At 31.7% G+C, this 20,476-nt stretch overlaps 1 protein-coding gene, 4 long non-coding RNA genes and 1 pseudogene across 5 annotated transcripts; 4 read left to right on the top strand and 2 right to left on the bottom strand.

The window, feature by feature from the left end:
• The first annotated feature begins 2,242 nt into the window (after positions 1-2,242).
• Positions 2,243-3,759, top strand: LOC140813907 (uncharacterized). Its single transcript, XR_012114040.1, has 3 exons — positions 2,243-2,530; positions 2,841-2,974; positions 3,570-3,759. It is a non-coding gene; the product is annotated as an uncharacterized lncRNA (long non-coding RNA).
• A 1,669-nt stretch (positions 3,760-5,428) lies between these two features.
• On the bottom strand, positions 5,429-6,291 carry LOC140813914 (uncharacterized). Its single transcript, XM_073172729.1, has 2 exons — positions 6,274-6,291; positions 5,429-6,163 (listed from the first exon to the last, which is right to left on the bottom strand). Exons 1-2 carry the CDS (start codon positions 6,284-6,286, stop codon positions 5,784-5,786), a joined length of 393 nt encoding a protein of 130 aa, XP_073028830.1. The 5' UTR covers positions 6,287-6,291; the 3' UTR covers positions 5,429-5,783.
• A 1,276-nt stretch (positions 6,292-7,567) lies between these two features.
• Positions 7,568-8,386, bottom strand: LOC140813924 (uncharacterized). The gene is made up of 4 exons (XR_012114044.1): positions 8,309-8,386; positions 8,025-8,233; positions 7,804-7,864; positions 7,568-7,697 (listed from the first exon to the last, which is right to left on the bottom strand). It is a non-coding gene; the product is annotated as an uncharacterized lncRNA (long non-coding RNA).
• A 2,584-nt stretch (positions 8,387-10,970) lies between these two features.
• On the top strand, positions 10,971-12,152 carry LOC140813930 (uncharacterized). The gene is made up of 6 exons (XR_012114045.1): positions 10,971-11,038; positions 11,104-11,178; positions 11,262-11,299; positions 11,524-11,581; positions 11,678-11,719; positions 12,033-12,152. It is a non-coding gene; the product is annotated as an uncharacterized lncRNA (long non-coding RNA).
• A 1,363-nt stretch (positions 12,153-13,515) lies between these two features.
• Positions 13,516-17,630, top strand: LOC140809494 (tRNA nucleotidyltransferase cca2-like; annotated as a pseudogene).
• Positions 17,631-18,423: 793 nt separating this feature from the next.
• On the top strand, positions 18,424-19,598 carry LOC140813934 (uncharacterized). The gene is made up of 5 exons (XR_012114046.1): positions 18,424-18,481; positions 18,546-18,736; positions 18,928-18,985; positions 19,079-19,120; positions 19,429-19,598. It is a non-coding gene; the product is annotated as an uncharacterized lncRNA (long non-coding RNA).
• Positions 19,599-20,476: the final 878 nt, after the last annotated feature.

Consider the following 20,476-nt stretch of genomic DNA (forward strand, 5'->3'; position numbering starts at 1 on the left):
TTTTGACAGCAGGTTGCTGTGCCGGTGCGAGGGCTCGTCTGAGTTCTTGGTTGGCTTTTAGCCTATGGCCCTGGACTGGACAGTGCCCCATTGAGTTAGGAAGGTCATGTTTTTGACCGTTCGTGATTCGGATCATTTTTGAGGTCGTTCGAGAATTTACGGTGCGATGTGCCAAATTGACTCTCGAAAGAGCGTTTCATGTTTTGGCCTCCATTTCACCTAGATTTCGACCCTCATAATTTTAGGAGCATAAATTCATAATTTTAAGCGTATTTTAATCATGACGTCACGTTGGTTCAGTGTTGGTTCGGGTTGGTTTAAAGTCATGATTAAATACGAGGTCGTAAGACGTAGTTGTCGCATTTTAGAAATTTAATTGCATAAATTTGCCTAAGAAAAACCATTGCATATTTTCATGGCATTTTTAGGTTGCAGCGAGCCTGGGGACGATCCATTCCAGTTGGTAAAATTTCAGGATATTTTCATTATTGTCAGTTAATTATTTTACGTGCATGAAAACAGAAAATGATTATTTTTGAGATTTATGCGATATGGCTTGTGGTTCATTCACTATGTGGGAGCATTATTTATACGGTCGCCAGTGACCGCTCAGTTCAGGTTGGTACCATCGGGTCTTCAGTGACCGCTCAGTTCAGGTTGGTACCATCGGGTCTTCAGTGACCGCCCGCTCAGTTTCAGGCTCCCCGGTAGTCAGTTACCGATCAGTTCAGCTTAGTGCAGTGGCCACAGGCGTAAAACATAATCTCAACAGAAAAGTTTTATCAGTTATTTCAGTGCAGGCTCCAAGGAGCAATTATTTTTACTGTGATTATCAGTTCAGCATGCACGTATTATAATTGCTCAGTACAGATTATTTTCAGCATGTCTCATGGCATGATATTTTATCCCATGCATATTTTACTTCAGATTTTACTCGTTACCTGCGATATATGCATGCTGAGTCTTTAGACTCACTAGACTTGATTGTTGTAGGTACTGATGAGGCCAGGGCCGAGGGCGGGGACCAGTGAGCTAGCTTGGGTCGGCAGTAGTGGCACCCGAGGACCTCAGTACAGCAGTGTTTATTTTATTCCGCAAACTAATTTTATACAGTCGTCAAATCTGGGGCGTTACACCCGCGGTCCAGTTCCGTGAAGAATTTTTCTACAACTTTCTTTATGACTTTTGTGCACTACTTTTCATGTATTGATTATTATATAATGTATTGTAAGGGGGATGAACGAAATAATTGATTGATATAAAAATTGTTTGAGATATTCTCAACTTTCAAAGCTTTTAGTTTTGTTCTTCACAAGAAGAAAACCAAATCAAACTTATCAAAGATTTCATCTTTGTGGCGTTTGTCGATTGTTCTTCGCACGGATTGTCAAAACAAGATCTTTGAAGGTTCGTTCGAAATTCAATTGTTTTATCGTTGATATTTGTTGCTAAGTATTAATCGCTTAAAGGTGAATATCACAAATCTTTACTTGTTTCAAAAGATCGGGACAACATAATAGATCCTTGTTTGATATTGAGTTGAGGGTGCGATTTAGATAATCGTGTTTGCTTCTCATACGTGCTCGGATCTCTATCATCCTTAACCTCACCCCACCCAGCAGCCGTATCAGTAAAAACGATTAGATGAATAATGAAATTTCCACAATGTAATGCCCGAATTTTGATATAATATAGCAGTAGTGTGATGGTTCTTGGCTTTACATTATGATATGAATGGTAATGATGTTATAGAATGGAATATATAATGGATGGGTAGAATCAAAGGTGGAATTTGAGCTAAATAGGTAATGGACGTGCAGAAACGGTATGAAAAATATGGCACAAGTTGTGGTTTTTAGCATAATGTTTTGTATATTGATCCAATTGATGTCAGGTTTTTTTCATTAGAAAGATAAGACATAAGGCTATAACTTTGCAGTTTTTAGTTTTGTTCAAATCATTAGGGAAGACGAGCCAAAAGCGCCTCGAAGTGTGTCGTGCGTACCGTCGCTCCTACAATGACACATGTTGGGAGAATTGGCATAACTTTTTACTCAGACCTTCAAATGAGCTGACATTTTGGGAGATGCAAGCCAAGACATAGAGATACAACTTTGTAGTTTACCACTTTTCCTAATTCTGACCGAAAGAGGCGTTTCTGAAGCGATCTTTACAGTACCTGTGCGCAGAGTGGCGCCCGAGCGGTAAGAATCGACCGCCCGAGCGCCAATGCTTCTGGATTTTTGGGTTTCTAACAGCATGGTCCGCGCTAGGGCGGTAATATGTGACCGCCCGAGCGCCCAGCAAGTCAAAAAACGTGTTTTGAGGTTTGGATGGTATATTTTAGCTTGGGAAATGATTTTTGTATCATTTCTTTTCATCCTTCTCTTCTCTCTATCGGTTTAGAGCTAAGGTTCTTCATTCTTCCTTCCATCTTCTAATTTCTTCTTCAATCCATGGGAGATTTGTTCAAGGAAATTATGAAATGAAGTTAGATTTGTGATCCTCTCATCACGGGCTTCACAAGGATGTAAGTTTTTCCGATTTTTGTTAAAGTTTGGAAATGGGTTGAAGTTTAGAATTGATATTTGAATTGATATTGAGATATAGAGATGTTGTGATTGTGTTGGTTTGAATTTAAAATGGAATTGAAGAGGAGCTAACCTTTTAGCACACATGCCATGTGTTTGATGAAATGATCCAATGAATGTTTTTATGGAATATTATGATTAAGAAATCTACGGATCTTGATTTGAAGCCGTATTGAATTAATTATGAATTTTGTACGAAAAGTGCTATGTATTGATACGATATCTGAGTTCTTGATTTATGTATTGAAGATTTGGTTGAAGTATTGACTTGGGTTGGCTCAAGATTATTTCCTCTAAGTTGGTTGATAGTGAATCGAGTAGACTGCAAGGGTTCAAGACTTCTCAACAATATATTTTGATCTTTTGTTGGTAATATTCGAAAGGTATGTTACGGTCGATAACATACGAGATAAAAGTATCATTTTTATTTTTAAATTGAAAACTCTATGACTCGATGAACTATTTGTGATTTGATGATGATTGTGGCCTTGAGATGAGTTTATTATTATATCGAAATGATGATATTGATTTGCATCATTACATTGCATATTAAGCCACTTGTCTATTCAGATTTGATATGGCGGAGGTCGCCTTGATTTATTGATTTGTTAGACGTATGGGGCTATAGTTGAGTTGGCATAATGTATGCGTAGGTCGCTGCTATGGCCTGAACACTCTCTATAGGCGCACCATAGTCTTGGGATTGTAGAACACAACACACCACATCGAGCGGATGAGTCGGTGGATGTTGTTGGGTGATTCTATTCCCTTGGGTACCCTATGACCAGATGATTCACTTGATCTTGAGATTTATTGATAGCCCACAGCTTCTGATCATGCATTGCATTATATTGCATCTTTATGAATTGTATATGAGATATTTGAAATTTTAATTCGCATATGTTATTGATTGTATCATACTGGGTTTATACTCACCGGCATGTCGGCTACCTCTTGTTTTCATGTGCTTGACGGTAGGTGAGGCGAGGCTTGGGATGCCAGAGTCCAGCTCCAGGCGAGGAGACACGAGTTAGAGTGGGATTCTCGGGTCTTAGGAGCTATGTCATGATGTTTGGATTTCTTTGGTTCAATACTTTATTTTGGCATGTTGAAAATTTTATTTCAAACATTTGAGACATTTAAATTATTCTGACGATGTTTATGTCAGTTTGTGAACAAGAAACTATGTATTTTATTAAATCGTTTAGTTTGATACATTTAAAATTATTAGTATTAGATATCGGACCCGAGGCCCCACATTAGGTGGTATCAGAGCGTAAGATATTTGGGAACAGGGTAGATCGAGTCAGTTTGAATTGCTTGATCATGTGATATATTTGTTAGCATTATCATTGTGCCATAATGTGAAATACATGATTATGATTGAGATATTATATTACTATTAACTATTCAATTCCCTTTATTTTCTTAAAAAAGTGCTCGTGCTACTGAATTGCCCATCTGCTGGTATTTCAGTTTGTTTGCTTTTATTGCCCCTGTTTGCCATCGATAAAATAAGTGAGTTTCCCTGATAGGCTATCATCTGCACAACTATTTCTTGACTGATCACACACTACTCGTTTGTTTTTAGGAGTGTGGGCCTTAAATTACCTCATTCATGTTTCCTCGGGTTTTTTGAGTAGATTTCCGTAGAGTTTGAGCCAAAGCTAATGAAGTTGGATGTTCTCGAGCCTTTCGAAATCAATTTCAATCTATTTTTGTTTGACCAATGTAGAATTCCGTACGTATGGGTGTTCAAACTTCGGATAAAACGGAAAAAACCGAAAATCCAAACCGAACCGAAAGCCGAATTTTGTAATTCGGATATAAAAGTTAAAACCGAAGTTTATTTGGTTCGGTTTCGGATTATATATGTTCAAACCGAAAAAACCGAAATTTCATTAAATTAATAATTTTTTATATTTTTATTTATATTATATATTTTGATATGATATTTAGTGAATGGAAAACAATTTCGAACAATTTTTAGTTGATTGTTTAATTAATTTAGACCTTATATTTAAATATTTTACTAAGAAAATATATAAAAAGTTAACATATTATATTTTACAATAAATTTATATTATTAATTTAAATAATTAGATCAAAACCGAATTAACCGACCGAAATAACCGAACCATTTTGGTAGAAAATCGAACTGAACCGAAGAAAAATGGTTCGGATATCGGATTATATATTTTTAAAATCGAAAACCGAAATAAAAAACCGAAAACGAACCGAACGATGAACACCCCTGAATTCCGATTATATTCTTTATCTCATTTTTACCAATTAATTCCAAAAATATCTACTTGGTATTTTTTAATCATTTTATAGATTTGCCAAATATCGAGCTTTAGCTGGTTTATTTCACCCTACCTTGTGAGGCACTGCCCCCATGAGGTGATCAAAGGCCCAGATTTAAACACACATACACCCCATGAAGTGATCAAAGGCCCAGATTTAATCACCATATAAAATCAATGGCTGAGATCCTGTGAGGGCACTGCCCCCACAGGTAGCATCTACTCTACCGCTTTAGCTGCTCCCGAACCTGCAAGTCAGATTTGAATGTATCTTCGTAACTACTTTTTTTTAATCCTATTTGTTGTTAATTCATTTTCAAAAGTATCAAAAGTAACTCAAGAAGAGAGCATTATCTAAGTTCATATATCTAACTCTCAAAAATTTTATCTAATTGATATTGCCAATTAACAACCATTGACATAAGAAGTGAAAAAAAAATAGAGGTACGATCAAATATCTTGTTAATCTTTCCTCCTTTTTTTCTCTTTCAATTTTGAGAGGGAAGCATTTATCGAATTCAACTCCCGATCGTGTGAGGATCCTTGTAACTATCGCTTTCAAAGGTGGATTGCCCATGCAAAAGCGATTGAAACAGCATAAAAAACTGAGGCACTTGGGAAATTTTTTGCCACATTTACTGATTTCTCAAAAAGGCAAATTTGAAAACTATCCCACACTGGTTAATTATATACATCTCATCCGTAACATAATCCATATCCCCTGTGGGTACGATTCCCCTGTCCAAGATCATGTTAATTTGAAGACAAGCTTCAGCCGAGAGATGGCGAAAACCCAGCTACTTCAAAAGGACAACCAACTCTTCCGGATTTCATGAGCCCGTTTTCAACGTTCCATATTTCCTTCTAGATATTTCAAGGTGGCCGATCACAGGCTTCCAGTTACCAATGGCAAATCTAAACCATCGTCAGATTGCTTTGCCTCAAGCTTACAGTCAGCACTAGCACTGTCTTTTAAGAAAGATTTGCTGCATTTTGATGCATCGAGATCGTTGACACAACTTTCTTGACCATGCGACTCGTTAACACAAACTCCATTATTTGAATCATTAGTCTCATCGGAGGACCTGACAGGACCAGACTCAACAGCACCAACTTTGTTTTCGGAACCATCAATTTTCGCCATACAAGTGTCAAGACTTGAAGTTTTCTTATCATTATTTTGCTCCAGTGAGTTTTGATGCAAATCTTCAACGCCAACGGACCCTGTAACTGCTGCGCTATCGGGTAAATTAGCACCAGATTCGACTGCAGCAGATACATGGCGATTTAGTGTTTTCCGTTGGAAAATTTAACTCTTGCATTAAACAAATAGACTGAAGCAGAGAATGATGATGATCAAGTTTATCAGGAAATACCTGCAGAGTTCATTTGTCCTTCATTTATCAGGAATCACCAATTTCTCAACACCAAGAGAGTTGAGAAGCTGCGATGAATTTCTCACGTGAAATAAAAAGACAACAAACTACCACAAGCCACGAAAAATACAATTACCCACAACAGATCGATAAGAACGTCGTCATACAGCACTACCTTAAAAATTAGCACTATATTCTTTCCAGTATTACTAATCAGGACACAAGCTAAGCAATTTAAAAAAACGATGAAGAAACTTTAAAAAAACTAGAAACTACCTTTTCAATTGCATTTAGAAGCCGCTTGCACATCCCTTGACGACGATACATATATCGAGTTCCAATAAAAGGCATTTCTGCCTACTGACTCCCGTGGATTCTGTTAGTTAGAAAGTTAAAGAAAATCTGTCAGCACCAATTGCTCGAGTAACATAAAACCAGTTAAGGACATAAAAATAGGATCATGTCGCCAAATTGGCCCTACGATGAGACTCAATATGGTATCCCAAGAATGAAGCAAGTTAGTTGAATTCGAAGCGTTTATTGCAAGTACTTCACTTACAATTATGACCAACTAATCCATACGTTGGTGGAACATTAATTTATCTCATTTATAGAATCGTATGCAAGTCATATCAAGTGATATTTTTTATTTTTTTTTTTTTTTTTTTTTTAATTAATTGGGGAAGATGCCTCGAACTTAAGATCTCAATTTTTTAAAAATGTTATTTATCACACAATAAAATGATTTTATATAATAATAATAATATAAAAATGTGATACCCCTATATATGATGGAGGAGGAAATAATAGACAGTTAATTGTGATATTACTATTTCCAATTGAATTTTGGAGTTGAATTTCTCTTGAAGGATTAAAAAACATTTGAGCAAATGCTGACGGAATTATATATAAAAACCATCGGAAATTCAAATTTATCTACAGTTTTAATAAAATTGTGGGCAAATTACCATATGTTTTTAGTATTAAAAAACCGTGGTTCGTCACAAAATCAACCAACGGTTCTTGATAAATCGTCGTCAATATAGAAGATCGAGAGAATTATAGAATTTTTGACGGTTCAGATATAATTTTCGTCGATAAATTGCGACGGAATTTAATTGTTTGTTTATGTCGCAACAAAGTTTGAATTTTATACGGAATTTTGCGAAGGATTTCTTAAAATCGTCCCTACTTAACTATGTGTTTAGGAAAAATTGTCACAAATCGTCTATGCATTATGATATTCCAATTTGGTCTTGGTTTTTTATGCTTTTAGCTATCAATATCACAAAACTTTAACCTAGAACTAACCACTAAGAAAAAAAAAATTAAAAACACAGCTCATTCAATTCCAAAAAGCCATATCTTGTGCGGTTTCTCATTCTCCTCCCTCATAAAGTCGTTTGCTTCGTGCGGCTCTGCGACTGTTAAAAAAAAAATTAAATGGGTTCCTTATCATATTTCATTAATTAATTAATATTGTAATTAATTTCTTATTTCGTCCCGTGACAATCAATCAGAGACACCAACCTCGTAAAAAAAATTTCCATGCACTGGCTAAAGGTGACAACTACGTAACCACAACCCAATGCTGAAAAAGGTAAAACATATATATTTAAGAAGAGCGAAGAACACATGAAAACAATTATTAGGTAGAAACGAATCATCAAATACTACTGAAATTAGTTAGATCCCATGGGCCATTGGATATGAAAAATCGCAAAAGGGAATATAATGAATATTTTGCTTACCTTCTAAAGAACGATATACTATCAATTCAGCAGAAGAAATTCTAAAAACACAAGACCAGCGATCAATTCAAAACAAATTAAATGGAAATATAAAAACAAATTCGAAAATGAATAAAATAGGCATAAATTACCGTCGTCGATCAGGGGCACGGGCAATATGTTTCCTCGTGCCTTGTTTGTTTCCAGATAGAATCCTTCGAGCACAAGTCCTACAAACAGATCATGAATTAGTTGTTGTTGTTGTTGTTGTTGTTGAGAAGAAGACCATGAACATTAATTCGCACCTAATAATCGGAGACATTTTTGCGTAATTGATTATTCAACGTATGTCTGTCCTTTTAGTTTCTTGCTGAATGGAGGAGGAGGAGTACTCGTCATATTAATATATATAATTGTAATTATCAAGTGACCAAAAATAATCTTTTTGTGTATCTTTATCTATATCTATATTTTATTTTCAAATTATATATATATATTTTTTTTAAAAAAACCCTTATCTTAAATCATCTCTTTAATTATATCTCAAATTAGTAGGGACAACACTTACGTTTATTTATTTATTTATTTATTTATTATGATTATAAAGTGACAAAAAGCTATCTTGTTATATGTATGTCTTTCTATTATCTATATTTTATGTAAAAATTATATATTAGAAAATAGAATAATATTAAATATATAAGTAATATACCGTACAACTATATTTACAACAATTATATTGAGAGATTTTATATCAAATGTATCATGAGATTTGATAAATAAACTTTTTGAATTGAATTTTTATGGCTTAAGAATAGTTGTACAATTTTCATTATACCTAAACATTAATTTTAAAAATATGATCTCACCTTATCTTTTCATAAATTGTCTCTTTATATCTCCATTATGGGAATATTCAATGTATGAGAAATAATAATCAATAAATATTTTTGTGAAGTTTAAAAGTTAAGATGTTCCATCAATATTTTTATAAACTCTGTAAGAATCTACGTTATCCAAAAAAATATATTCATTGAGTTTTAAAAAATTATGTGATATTCAAACTCGACTTTTAAATATTCTTTAAAATTTTATAAGTATTCGAATTTTTAATTGACTTTTGATAATTCATGAAAGCCATCAATGTACAAACACCCTCTTAATGACTCCGACACACACACACACACACACATATATATAATATAACACACACACGTATATATATAATATAACAAGCACACACAGATATATATATATATATGTATTAAACTATGAAAACATACAAAATATATCTCTTTCTCAAATTACGAAAACATTCTATTTTAATTGATAAAAAACATAAAAACCTATTTTTTTTATTAAATATGTATCTTATATAAAACTATCCTATCCTAATAAATTATATCTTTATCTATATTTATATTTTTAAATATTAAAATGATCATATCACCATAAAATAGAATAAAAAATTATTATCAGAAAACATTTTTAAATTTTTGAGAAAATCCAATTATGTAGGGCAATTCAAGAGATTATAACAATGCATCAAAACCGGATTTTCTCAAAAATTATAACAATTAATGATAATGATTGTATTTTATCGTAGAAACCGGGATTCTAATTTATTTTATTACCTTCAAATGATTTTCACCCGCTTTATTTTTATCGATTTACATAAAAAATAATGCTTTTTGATAAATAACTCAAAATTTATTGATTATGCTAAAATTTAAAAATGTTTTCTGATAATAATTTTTTATTTTATTTTATGATGATATAATTATTTTAACATTTAAAAATATAGATAAAGATAAAAATACAATTTATTAAGAATATATGATAGTTCTGTATAAGATCGATACATGTTTATTAAAATAAGTTTTTATGGTTTTTTTATCAATTAAAATAGAATGTTTTTGTAGTATGAGAAATATATATATATATATATATAAACAATATATATATATATATATATATATATATATATATATATTGTTTATCATAAGCACATACACAAAAGTTAGTAAATCTAATAAGCCATTAAAATTTAATAAAATAATATAGATAATAAATATGTTTATGTTTTCGTATAGTACTTTAATATATTGTATTTTATATGTGTTGGAGTCATTAAGAGAGTATTTGGCTAACTTTGTTTTAAGAGCTTATAAGCTGTCCGGTCTTATTTTAAAAATAAGTTTTTAAAATGTTTAGATAAACTTATTTTACTTATTTTTAAAATATTTAGATAAACTTATTTTAAAAACATTTCCAATTGGGAAGAGAGATTGTGTTGAAACATAATTTGAATGGAGAGGGAGAGAGAATTAATAGAAAGAAATTATTTTAAAAAATTCGTCCAATAATTTTTAACATTTCATTGTGCACTTTATTCTTTCATGTTTTTATGGAATTATTAAAAGTCAATTGAAAATTTGAATATCTATAAAATTTTATAGAGTATTTAAAACTGAGTTCGAATGTCATATAAATTTTTTAAAACTCCATGAAAGTTTATTTTGGATACTTATAGATTCTTTTAATAATGTTTATAAAATCTCATGATACATCGGATACAAAATCTCACGATATAATTATTGTAAATATAATTATAAAATATATTAATTATACATTTAATATTATTTTATTTTTTAATATATAATTTTTACATAAAATATAGATATAGATGGACAAACATAACAAGAGAGTTTTTTTTTTTTAAAACTTTATCATCATGAATAAATAAATAAATAATCGTGTCCTACTAATTTGAGATATAAAGAGATGATTTAAGATAAGGTTTATATATATATATATATATATATATATATATATATATATATATATATATATATATATATATAGATAAAGATAAAGATAAAGATACACAAAAATATTATTTTTGGTCACTTGATAATTATAATTATATATTAATATATGTACTACTCCACTCCACAAGAAAACTATAAAAGGACAGAAGGACAAACAGACAGACGGTGAATAATCAATTACGTAAATATGTCTCCGATTATTAGGTGCGAATCGTTCCCAGTCTTCTTCTCTCAACAACAACAACAAATACTAATTCATTTGTTTTCAGGACTTGTGGTCGTAGGATCCTATCTCGAAACAAACAAGGCGCGATGAAATATATTGGCCGTGCCCCTAATAAACGGTAATTGATGGCTATTTTATTTATTATTTTCGAAATAGTTTTGATATTGCCATTTGTTTTGATGGCTGATCTTGTGTTTTTAGAGTTGAACATGAGGAATATCGGTTTCCTTATCTTACTGGTAAGATAAATTCCGTTCCCGGCCTTTTCCCTTTTTATATGAGAAGGCCGATGCACTGATCTTAACAATGATATGCAGGAGGTTTGATTTAAACAGTAGATCATTCATTTTCTTTGTCCTAATGTTTATATGGACATAATTGACCTAAGATTTCACTTTGTTTTCGCAATATAATGTTACAGCTTTTCCTTGGAATTTAAATTAATTTTTTTTACTTGTTTCAGTGGTTGTGTTCGGTTGCCAGATTTCCTTAATGTGCACTGCTCTTTATGAATTCATAAGGTAGGTAAGGTAATCTTTTGCCGGTTCGCTTTCTGCTTGATGAATTCTAATAATTAAAGTCATCTTTTTTCTTCTTCTTTTTTTTTTAATTTACAGCGACAAATTAAGTCATACTTGACACAAAACAAACTTTATCAGGTTTGTGATCAGTGTCTAAATTTTAATAATATTAATTAATTTTACTTCTCTCAAATTATATTTTTATCTAGCTAGGTATAATCTATTAGGACCTCTGCAAAAGTAGTTAGTTTGATGATACTTAATTATCATAATGTGGTGACGCTATTTTACATTATCTTTTTGAGAAAGAAACCATGTCTCTTCTCTTTTAATTTACTATTCTATTATCTCCTCTGCCTTTTCTACTTCTATTTTTAATAATTTTGAACAATTTTCAACATGCACCCACGTACCTCACTAATTAATCTTTCGTTCCCTTTTTCTGTTTTAGGGAAGAGAAATAAAAAAAATCGTGGTGCATGAAGGATGATGATCATCGTTTAGTTATCGTCTTCAACTTATGGATAATGGATTAAGTTCAACACAATTAATATCATGTTTAATATTTATATTTATTTTTTAAATTTTAATTTGAAACCGAAATATTATAAAGTGCATTGGTAAAGAAGTTTTTCAAATTATATAAATATTTTCAATATAATAATTTATTTAAGATTTAATATATTCATTACGTCACTTCAACATCGTTTAGTTATCGTCTTCAACTTATGGTGAATGGATTAAGTTCAACACAATTAATATCATGTTTAATATTATATTTTTTTTTAAAATTTTAATTTGAAACCGAAATATTATAAAATGCATTGGTAAAGAAGTTTTTCAAATTATATAAATATTTTCAATATGATAATTTATTTAAGATTTAATATATTCATTACGTCACTTTTCAATAATTTTAAATAATTATTCAAAAACATATACTTACTAATTCTAACAATTAATTACATAAATATAAGTTTAAAATTGGAGATATATATATGGTGGGCGATCATGCATTATTTTTATAAATGTTTTTAATCCCTAAAGAATTAACATCATCTCCTATCTTCTTTGGGTGAAATTAAAGTCATAAGCCCCATGGTGGGCGAGAAAAAAAAAACGATAGCTTTTTAAATGATTTTCGTTATAGCTTTAAGGACGAGTTTTTTTTCATAAACGAAAGAAACCTCATATACACAGCACATACAAAGAAAAGCTAATTCATTAGTATCTCGATATCAATTTACGTGATGAGAAGAATGCACAAGATTTTTCTTTCATGTTTCGAATATCATATAAACTTTTGTCTAAGAAAAACACTGGAAAATATATGATATCACCATTTGAATAGTGTTTTTCTTGTTATATTTTGACCCTAATAGCGGAAGAAAATATGATTTAGCGTTATCAGCAAAAACGATTAGATGAATAATGGTGAGAGAGAGGGAAATAATAGACGACGGAATACATTGTTGGGGAAATTTTTAAATGATTTTCGTTGATTTTTATTAAAAAAAATACACCTAACTTCTTCTAAATTCCAGTACTTGTATTGTATAAATAGGCATAACTTTTCTTCCTCTCTTCGTTTTTGGGGAAAAAAAAACATTTTTTTTCAATTTTACAAGATAAAGATGTCATTTAAAATTTATTTTATGTTATAATGTAAATAAATGATATTTATATTTAAGATTTGACCAATTTGTTGCAAATAATAAAATTATAATCAAAGTCAATTGATTTCAAATTATTATCTCCAAAATGCAACATGAGTGGATTTGAAATCAAATCCACATCGATTTCAAATTGAGTTTATCCATTTGATTTAAAAATTAAATATCAATACAAAAATAATATAAAAATACAAATATTAAGGTTATCCCAATTTTACCGAAGAAACAGGGCTAGTAACCTCGGTTGCACACATAATGTATTTCAGATAAAATATAATGTAACTATCAGGAAATTCAATGAAATTGCTAAATCCCCGCCTCTTCACATCATCTTTCCCCGCCCGTAAACCCCTCGTCTTCTGCTCAAACCCTTTGAATTTCCCCTCTCTTGCTTTCTGCCGCCTTATTGCTATTATCACAAGCGCTAATTTCAACTGCTGCCGATTTCTACGTCCTTGTAATCATTATTTTTATCGCAGATTCTGCATGGGTGCTGGTGCAAAAGTCCCCGCGACGGCGACCATGGGTTCTTTGCCGCCGTCCGTTCATGTAAATGACCCAATTATTCTGACGGACAAGGAGAATCAAATATTCGACCTTCTACTTCAAGTTTGCCGCCACATTAATCTTAATACTGAGCTTCGGGTTGCTGGAGGCTGGGTTCGTGATAAGGTTGGGACCCTTTTATTCCTGTGTCCTTCCATCCTTATTTTTTGGGCTTCCCTTCTTAGTAAATTGCTTGTGGTGCTAAAAGTTTTGGAAAGATTTGATCTTTATTATTGATTACCAGGCGGTTTTTCTTGAGATTTTTTATGAATGGTTTGGATATTTTATGAATGAGTTATTTAGTACATTTCTCGCGGTGGTAAAACTTTTGGAAATATCTGATCTTTATTATGGTATACCAGGCGGTTCTTGAGTCGTTTTATGAATGATTTAGATATTTATTAAAGAAAACACTGTATTCGGTATGCAGAGGAATTGGGTGGATTTGCAATGTATAATATGTCTCATTATCAATAAATTAAAATATAACGCTTGTCATATCAATTAGGAATTTTCATGTTTTATATATTTTATTTTTATATCGACTTTTTTAAATAAAGGCAAGCTAATTCCTGGTCAAAAATTAAAAACTAGCTCTCATGATATAGAATGACGATCGAGATATGATCATTAACCACATCGGATACAGTCAAAACATGATGGTAAACCATGTCGAATATGATATTTGCATTTCTTTTATTTATTTATTAATGCACATACACTTTCTTTTGAACATATAGAAGTCTCTGATGAATATCTATCAAGTATCCATACTAATCGGTCTCATTCTTCTTACTGTAGCTTTTAGGAAAAGAGTGTTACGATATAGACATCGCTCTTGAGAATATGGTGGGAAAGGAGTTTTGTGACAAAGTAAACGAGTATTTGTCTGCTACTGGGGAAGAAACAAAAGGAGTTGGCTTGATTCAGAGGTACTTTCTGTGATTTAACCTTTCTATTAATTGATGATCTTGTCTAAATATTTTAGTCTGTAAACAGCATTCCTTGAACAGAGAGCATAGATATTTGCTAATTATGCCTCTCTTCCAGCAATCCGGATCAGTCAAAACATTTGGAAACAGCGAGGATGCACCTCTTTGATGTGTGGATTGATTTTGTCAACTTAAGATCTGAAGAATACACCAACAGTTGCCGTATTCCAACCATGGTAAGTGCATTAAATGATCTTCCATGGGCACTGTTATGAATGGACTAAATATCTGAGTCCCGGAGTGTTTTTACTGGCCATGTTTTGGTTAGAGGTGCGCCAAGTATATACAGAAATTGTAGACACCATTTTGCAACCATCAACAGCTGCAAGCGGCAAGCCCTTATTTGGTGAATTTCAAAATTCTATTTTTTTAAATTTGTTAATAACTATGTTTTTGCAGGAGTTTGGCACTCTCAACAGGATGCTTATAGGAGGGATTTGACCATCAACAGGTAGTTTTTTTATATTCATATTTTTGTGAGAACTCAGAGTTGAAATTCGCACAGATGGGGGGGCATATGACACAAATATAGATGTATGAACACTTGTGTATATGACCATATGTGATGTTATGGGAGGAGAGCTGTCTATCCTGTTTCAGTTTAAAATGATTGAAGTGCTTTAAAATAGATTATTGATAAACTTGCTCTTTAACAGCATGTTCTACAACATTAACACGAGCTCAGTCGAAGACTTAACAGGAAGAGGTCTCACATATTTATGTTTCAATTGTCGTATTATGTCATATGCTCTCCTTTTGTTTCAAAATTAATTACTACTTTTTTTGTTACAGGCATTCCAGACTTGAAATCAGGAAAAATAGTGACCCCATCTGCTCCGAAGGAGACATTTTTGGATGACCCCCTTCGAGTTCTTCGAGCAATTCGGTTTGGTAGTTCACTGAAAACTTCTGTTTCCATGTTCTGTTTTTAGTGGAGTAGATTCAAGCATTCCATAAGAAAGAAATTACAGAATTCTGTTAGAGCCAACCTGTTCTGAGTGAATTTCAGGTGCAAGGTTTGGATTTGTTCTAGATGAAGAACTGAAGATAGCTGCTATGGATGATGAAGTAAAAGCTGCTATCATTGGTAAAATTAGCAGAGAGCGTATCGGTCACGAGGTGTGCTTTTTACTTTTTTCAGTAATGCTTTGTAGCGGGGCTAAGTTTTCAGTATCTTGACCTTACTCCTAAGTCAAAGTCATGTGTGATTTCAAGCATTCCATCTTGTAGATTGATCTCATGATATCTGGCAATCGACCTGTGGATGCAATGAGCTACATTTCTGAGCTGCAGTTATTTTGGTCTGTATTCAGTCTTCCTCCCTGAGATTGAACCTCAAACACTGGATGGATGCGAAAGGTTTTTTTACTTTCCTTGGAAGCAAGCTGTAGGGGGGGGGGGAGAGAGAGAGAGAGAGAGAGAGAGAGAGAGAGGTTTTTTTACTTTCCTTTATCTGATTGAATTTTCTGTGTTGGAAGCAAGTTGAGGGAGAGAGAGAGAGAGATGCTGAGTTGCTTCTTGCGGTGTGTTACTCCCAATCTCACTTTTGTACTTGGTAAAATTTATTTTATTTCACCAGGCTTTGTGTTGCTTTTCTTCCAGTTAATAGGTTGCTCCTCGATCACCGTGAGTCTTGAATCATTAATATTTGATTTACATTGTTGTTATTTCTACGATGTGGGAAAAGAAACGCACTATTTGGTAAGTTGCTTGCGAGCAATTGCGAGTGGGCTTAAATTTGATTGGCAAAGCTTGTAATGGTTTTTGTCAAGTTTCAAATGCCTAGCTATCAATTTATACTCAATGTACTCTATATCTGTATGGAGATAAATTATAATATTTCCACAATGTCTGTTTGTTTTCTTGGTTTTAGATTGATCAGTTGAGGCTCTCCTTATATGCTGCTCTGCTTCTTCCATTGAGGAAGACTGTTTATCGAGACAAGAAAGGTAAACAGGTAAAATAAGTTTCCAACTTTATCTAATACGGTTTTGGCGAATTTGTGTGATTGAACTTATTTTGGGTGTATATCACCGAGACGGGATGAGTTTATGCATCTGATTGATGGCACGATTCATTTATCTCTCAGATTTAACCTTTTATCTCCAACATTTTCTTTTATTCACCAATAATTGCATGTAATCGCATTAGTTTAACAAATGATAGGCTCCATTTCACTCAGATACCCACTTTTTTATGGGTGGATAGACCCTTTTTTTATATAGTTTCGCCATTCCATTCCTCTGTTCTTCCGTTTTTATGGGTTGATTGACCTGTTTATTTAATAATTTACCAAATGATATGCTCCAGATGCTTCATTGTGATGTTTGCTCGTATTCAATTCTTATGCTGCTTAGATGACCAAATTATTTCTTTAGAGATAGCATTTCAAAATAAATATATGAAGCGTTGGCTAATTTCTTTTCCATTTATGTATGCTAAACATGCATGTTTTTTTACAGGTTCCAGTTGCAAGATACATTTTTGGAACTTCTCTTAAGTTGAAGTCTAGCGATGCAGAAACAGTATGCTTCATTGTAACCCTCTAGTTTTCATATTCTAGTCTCTTTTGCAAACATTTTTTTTCGTTTGTTTTAGGTGTAAGTTAATGACCCTGACTAATATATCGCTAACATCATGCTGCAGGTGATAAGCTTACACCTAGCGGTGGAAAAGTTCTTATCTTTGATTCCTTTGATCCGGTCAGACAAAAATTTACAAATTTTTGAAGTTGAATGAAAAAAAGAAATTATTGATGTCCCAGTCATGGCAAAACTTAGAGTATTAGCAGGTAAAATGATCTGACTTCCCGCACCCAATCCAACTTCGACACTTCGACCTTACCTAGAAACCGGATTCTGATTTATTTTATTATCTCAAATGATTTTCACCCATTTTTTAAAACTCAATGAAATTTTTTTCTTGATATATACCAATAGATTCTTACAGAGTTTATAAAAGTATTGATGAAATACATCTTAATTTTTAAACTTCACAAAAGTATTTAAAGATGATTATTTCTCATATATTGAATATTCCAATAATCGAGATATAAAGAGACAATTTATGAAAAGATAAGGTGAGATCATATTTTTTAAACTAATGTACTTTAGATATAATGAAAATTGTACAACTATTCTTACACCATAAAAATATCAATTCAAAAAGTTTATTTATCAAATCTCATGATACATTGGATATAAAATCTCTCGATATAATTGTTGTAAATATAGTTGTACGATATATTAATTATATATTTAACATTATTCTATTTTTTAATATATAATTTTTACATAAAATATAGATATAGATAGACATACATAGAACACGTTATATAGCTTTTTGTCACTTTATAATCATAAATAAATAAATAAATAAACGTTAGTGTTGTCCCTACTAATTTGAGATATAATTAAAGAGATGATTTAAGATAAGGGTTTTTTTAAAATATATATATATATATATATATATATATATATATATATATATATATATATATATATATATATATAATTGGAACATAAAATATAGATATAGATAAAGATACACAAAGATTATTTTTGGTCACTTGATAATTACAATTATATATATTAATATGATGAGTACTCATCCTCCTCCATTCGGCAAGAAACTAAAAGCACGGACAGACGGTGAATAATCAATTACGCAAAAATGTCTCCGATTATTAGGTGTGAATTGTTCATAGTCTTCTTCCCTCTCAACAAAAACGACGACTAATTAATCTGTTTTTAGGACTTGTGCTCGTTGGATTCTATCACGAAAAAGACAAGGCGCGAGGAAATATATTGGCTGTGCCCCTGATCGACGACGATAATTTATGCCTATTTTATTTATTATTATTATTTTCGAAATAGTTCTGATGGCTAGCTGATCTCGTGTTTTTAGGGTTGATGAGGAATATTATCAGTTTCCTTATCCTACTGGTAAGATAAATTCCGTTCCCTTTACCTTTTTTATTTATATATGAGACATTAACTAAATCTCTTAATTAATTAACAATGATATGCAGGATGTTTGATTTAAACAGTAGATCATTTTCTTTGTCCTAATGTTTTCGCAATGTTACTTTAATTTCCTTGGAATTTAAATTTATTATTATTTTTACTTGTTTCAGTGGTTGTGTTCGGTTGCCAGATTTCCTTAATGTGCACTGCTCTTTATGAATTCATAAGGTAGGTAAGGTAATCTTTTGCCGGTTCGCTTTCTGCTTGATGAATTCTAATAATTAAATTCATCTTTTTTCTTCTTTTTTTTTTTATTTACAGCGACAAATTAAGTCATACTTGACACAAAACAAACTTTATCAGGTTTGTGATCAGTGTCTAAATTTTAATAATATTAATTAATTTTACTTCTCTCAAATTATATTTTTATCTAGCTAGGTATAATCTATTAGGACCTCTGCAAAAGTAGTTAGTTTGATGATACTTAATTATCATAATGTGGTGACGCTATTTTACATTATCTTTTTTGAGAAAGAAACCACGTCTCTTCTCTTTTAATTTACTATTCTATTATCTCCTCTGCTTTTCTACTTCTATTTTTAATAATTTTGAACAATTTTCAACACCCACGTACCTCACTAATTAATATTTCGTTCCCTTTTTTTTGTTAGGGAAGTGAAATAAAAAGTCGTGGTGCATAAAAGATGATGATCATCGTTTAGTTATCGTCTTCAACTTGTGGAGAATGGATTAAGTTCAGCACAATGTCATGTTTAATATTTATATTTATTTTTTTAAATTTCGAAACCAAAATATAAAATGCGAAGTTTCTCAAATGATATAAGTATTTTCAATATAATAATTTATTTAAGATTTAATATATTCATCAATAATTATTCAAACTCATATACTTCCTAATTCTAACAATTAATTAGTTACATAAAAAAATAAGTTTAAAATTGGAGTTATATATATGGTGGGCGATCATGCATTATTTTTATAAATGTCTTTAATCCCTAAAGAATTAACATCATCTCCTATCTTCTTTGGGTGAAATTAAAGTCATAAGCATATGAAAATACGATAAATTTTTAAATGATTTTCATTATAGCTTTAAAGACGATTTTTCATAAACGAAAGAAGCCTCAGATACACAGCACATACAAAGAAAAGCTAATTCAAATAAGAATCATTAGTATCCCGATACGGCCCACAGTAAGCTGGCCATTAGGTCATGTATTAAGAAGACCTGTATTAGTGTCGAACATGATTTTCCAATCTTGTTTCGAATATCATATAAACTTTTTTTAAGGAAAATATATGCTCTCACCATATGAATAGTGTTATCTTTTTGTATCCTGACCCAGGATTTAGTTAAACGAAAATAGCAAAGTGTCAAGAATAGACATAAAAAACATTCATAACCTCACCCCACCCATTACGGGTGATATAACTGCAGAAGTAGTTATATTGAATCAGGTACGATTGAACCAGGATGTTTGGGTCAGATACACTTCTTATTGAACCAAAACCCCAAAAGCCTACAAAGCACCGGTAAGTTTTTTTAAATATTGTAAGAATTGCTACTTTTGTAATAAATGTTCAGTTTATGTGACATACCTTGATCATTCCAGGTACGATTGGACACTGCAACAGCCGCTAATTTCCTTTGAAAATATGGATTGATAGGATACGTGATAGTATAAAATATTCTGTAAT

This window comes from Primulina eburnea, chromosome 1 (assembly GCF_022965805.1).
Source record: "Primulina eburnea isolate SZY01 chromosome 1, ASM2296580v1, whole genome shotgun sequence".
Classification (NCBI taxonomy): domain Eukaryota; kingdom Viridiplantae; phylum Streptophyta; class Magnoliopsida; order Lamiales; family Gesneriaceae; genus Primulina; species Primulina eburnea.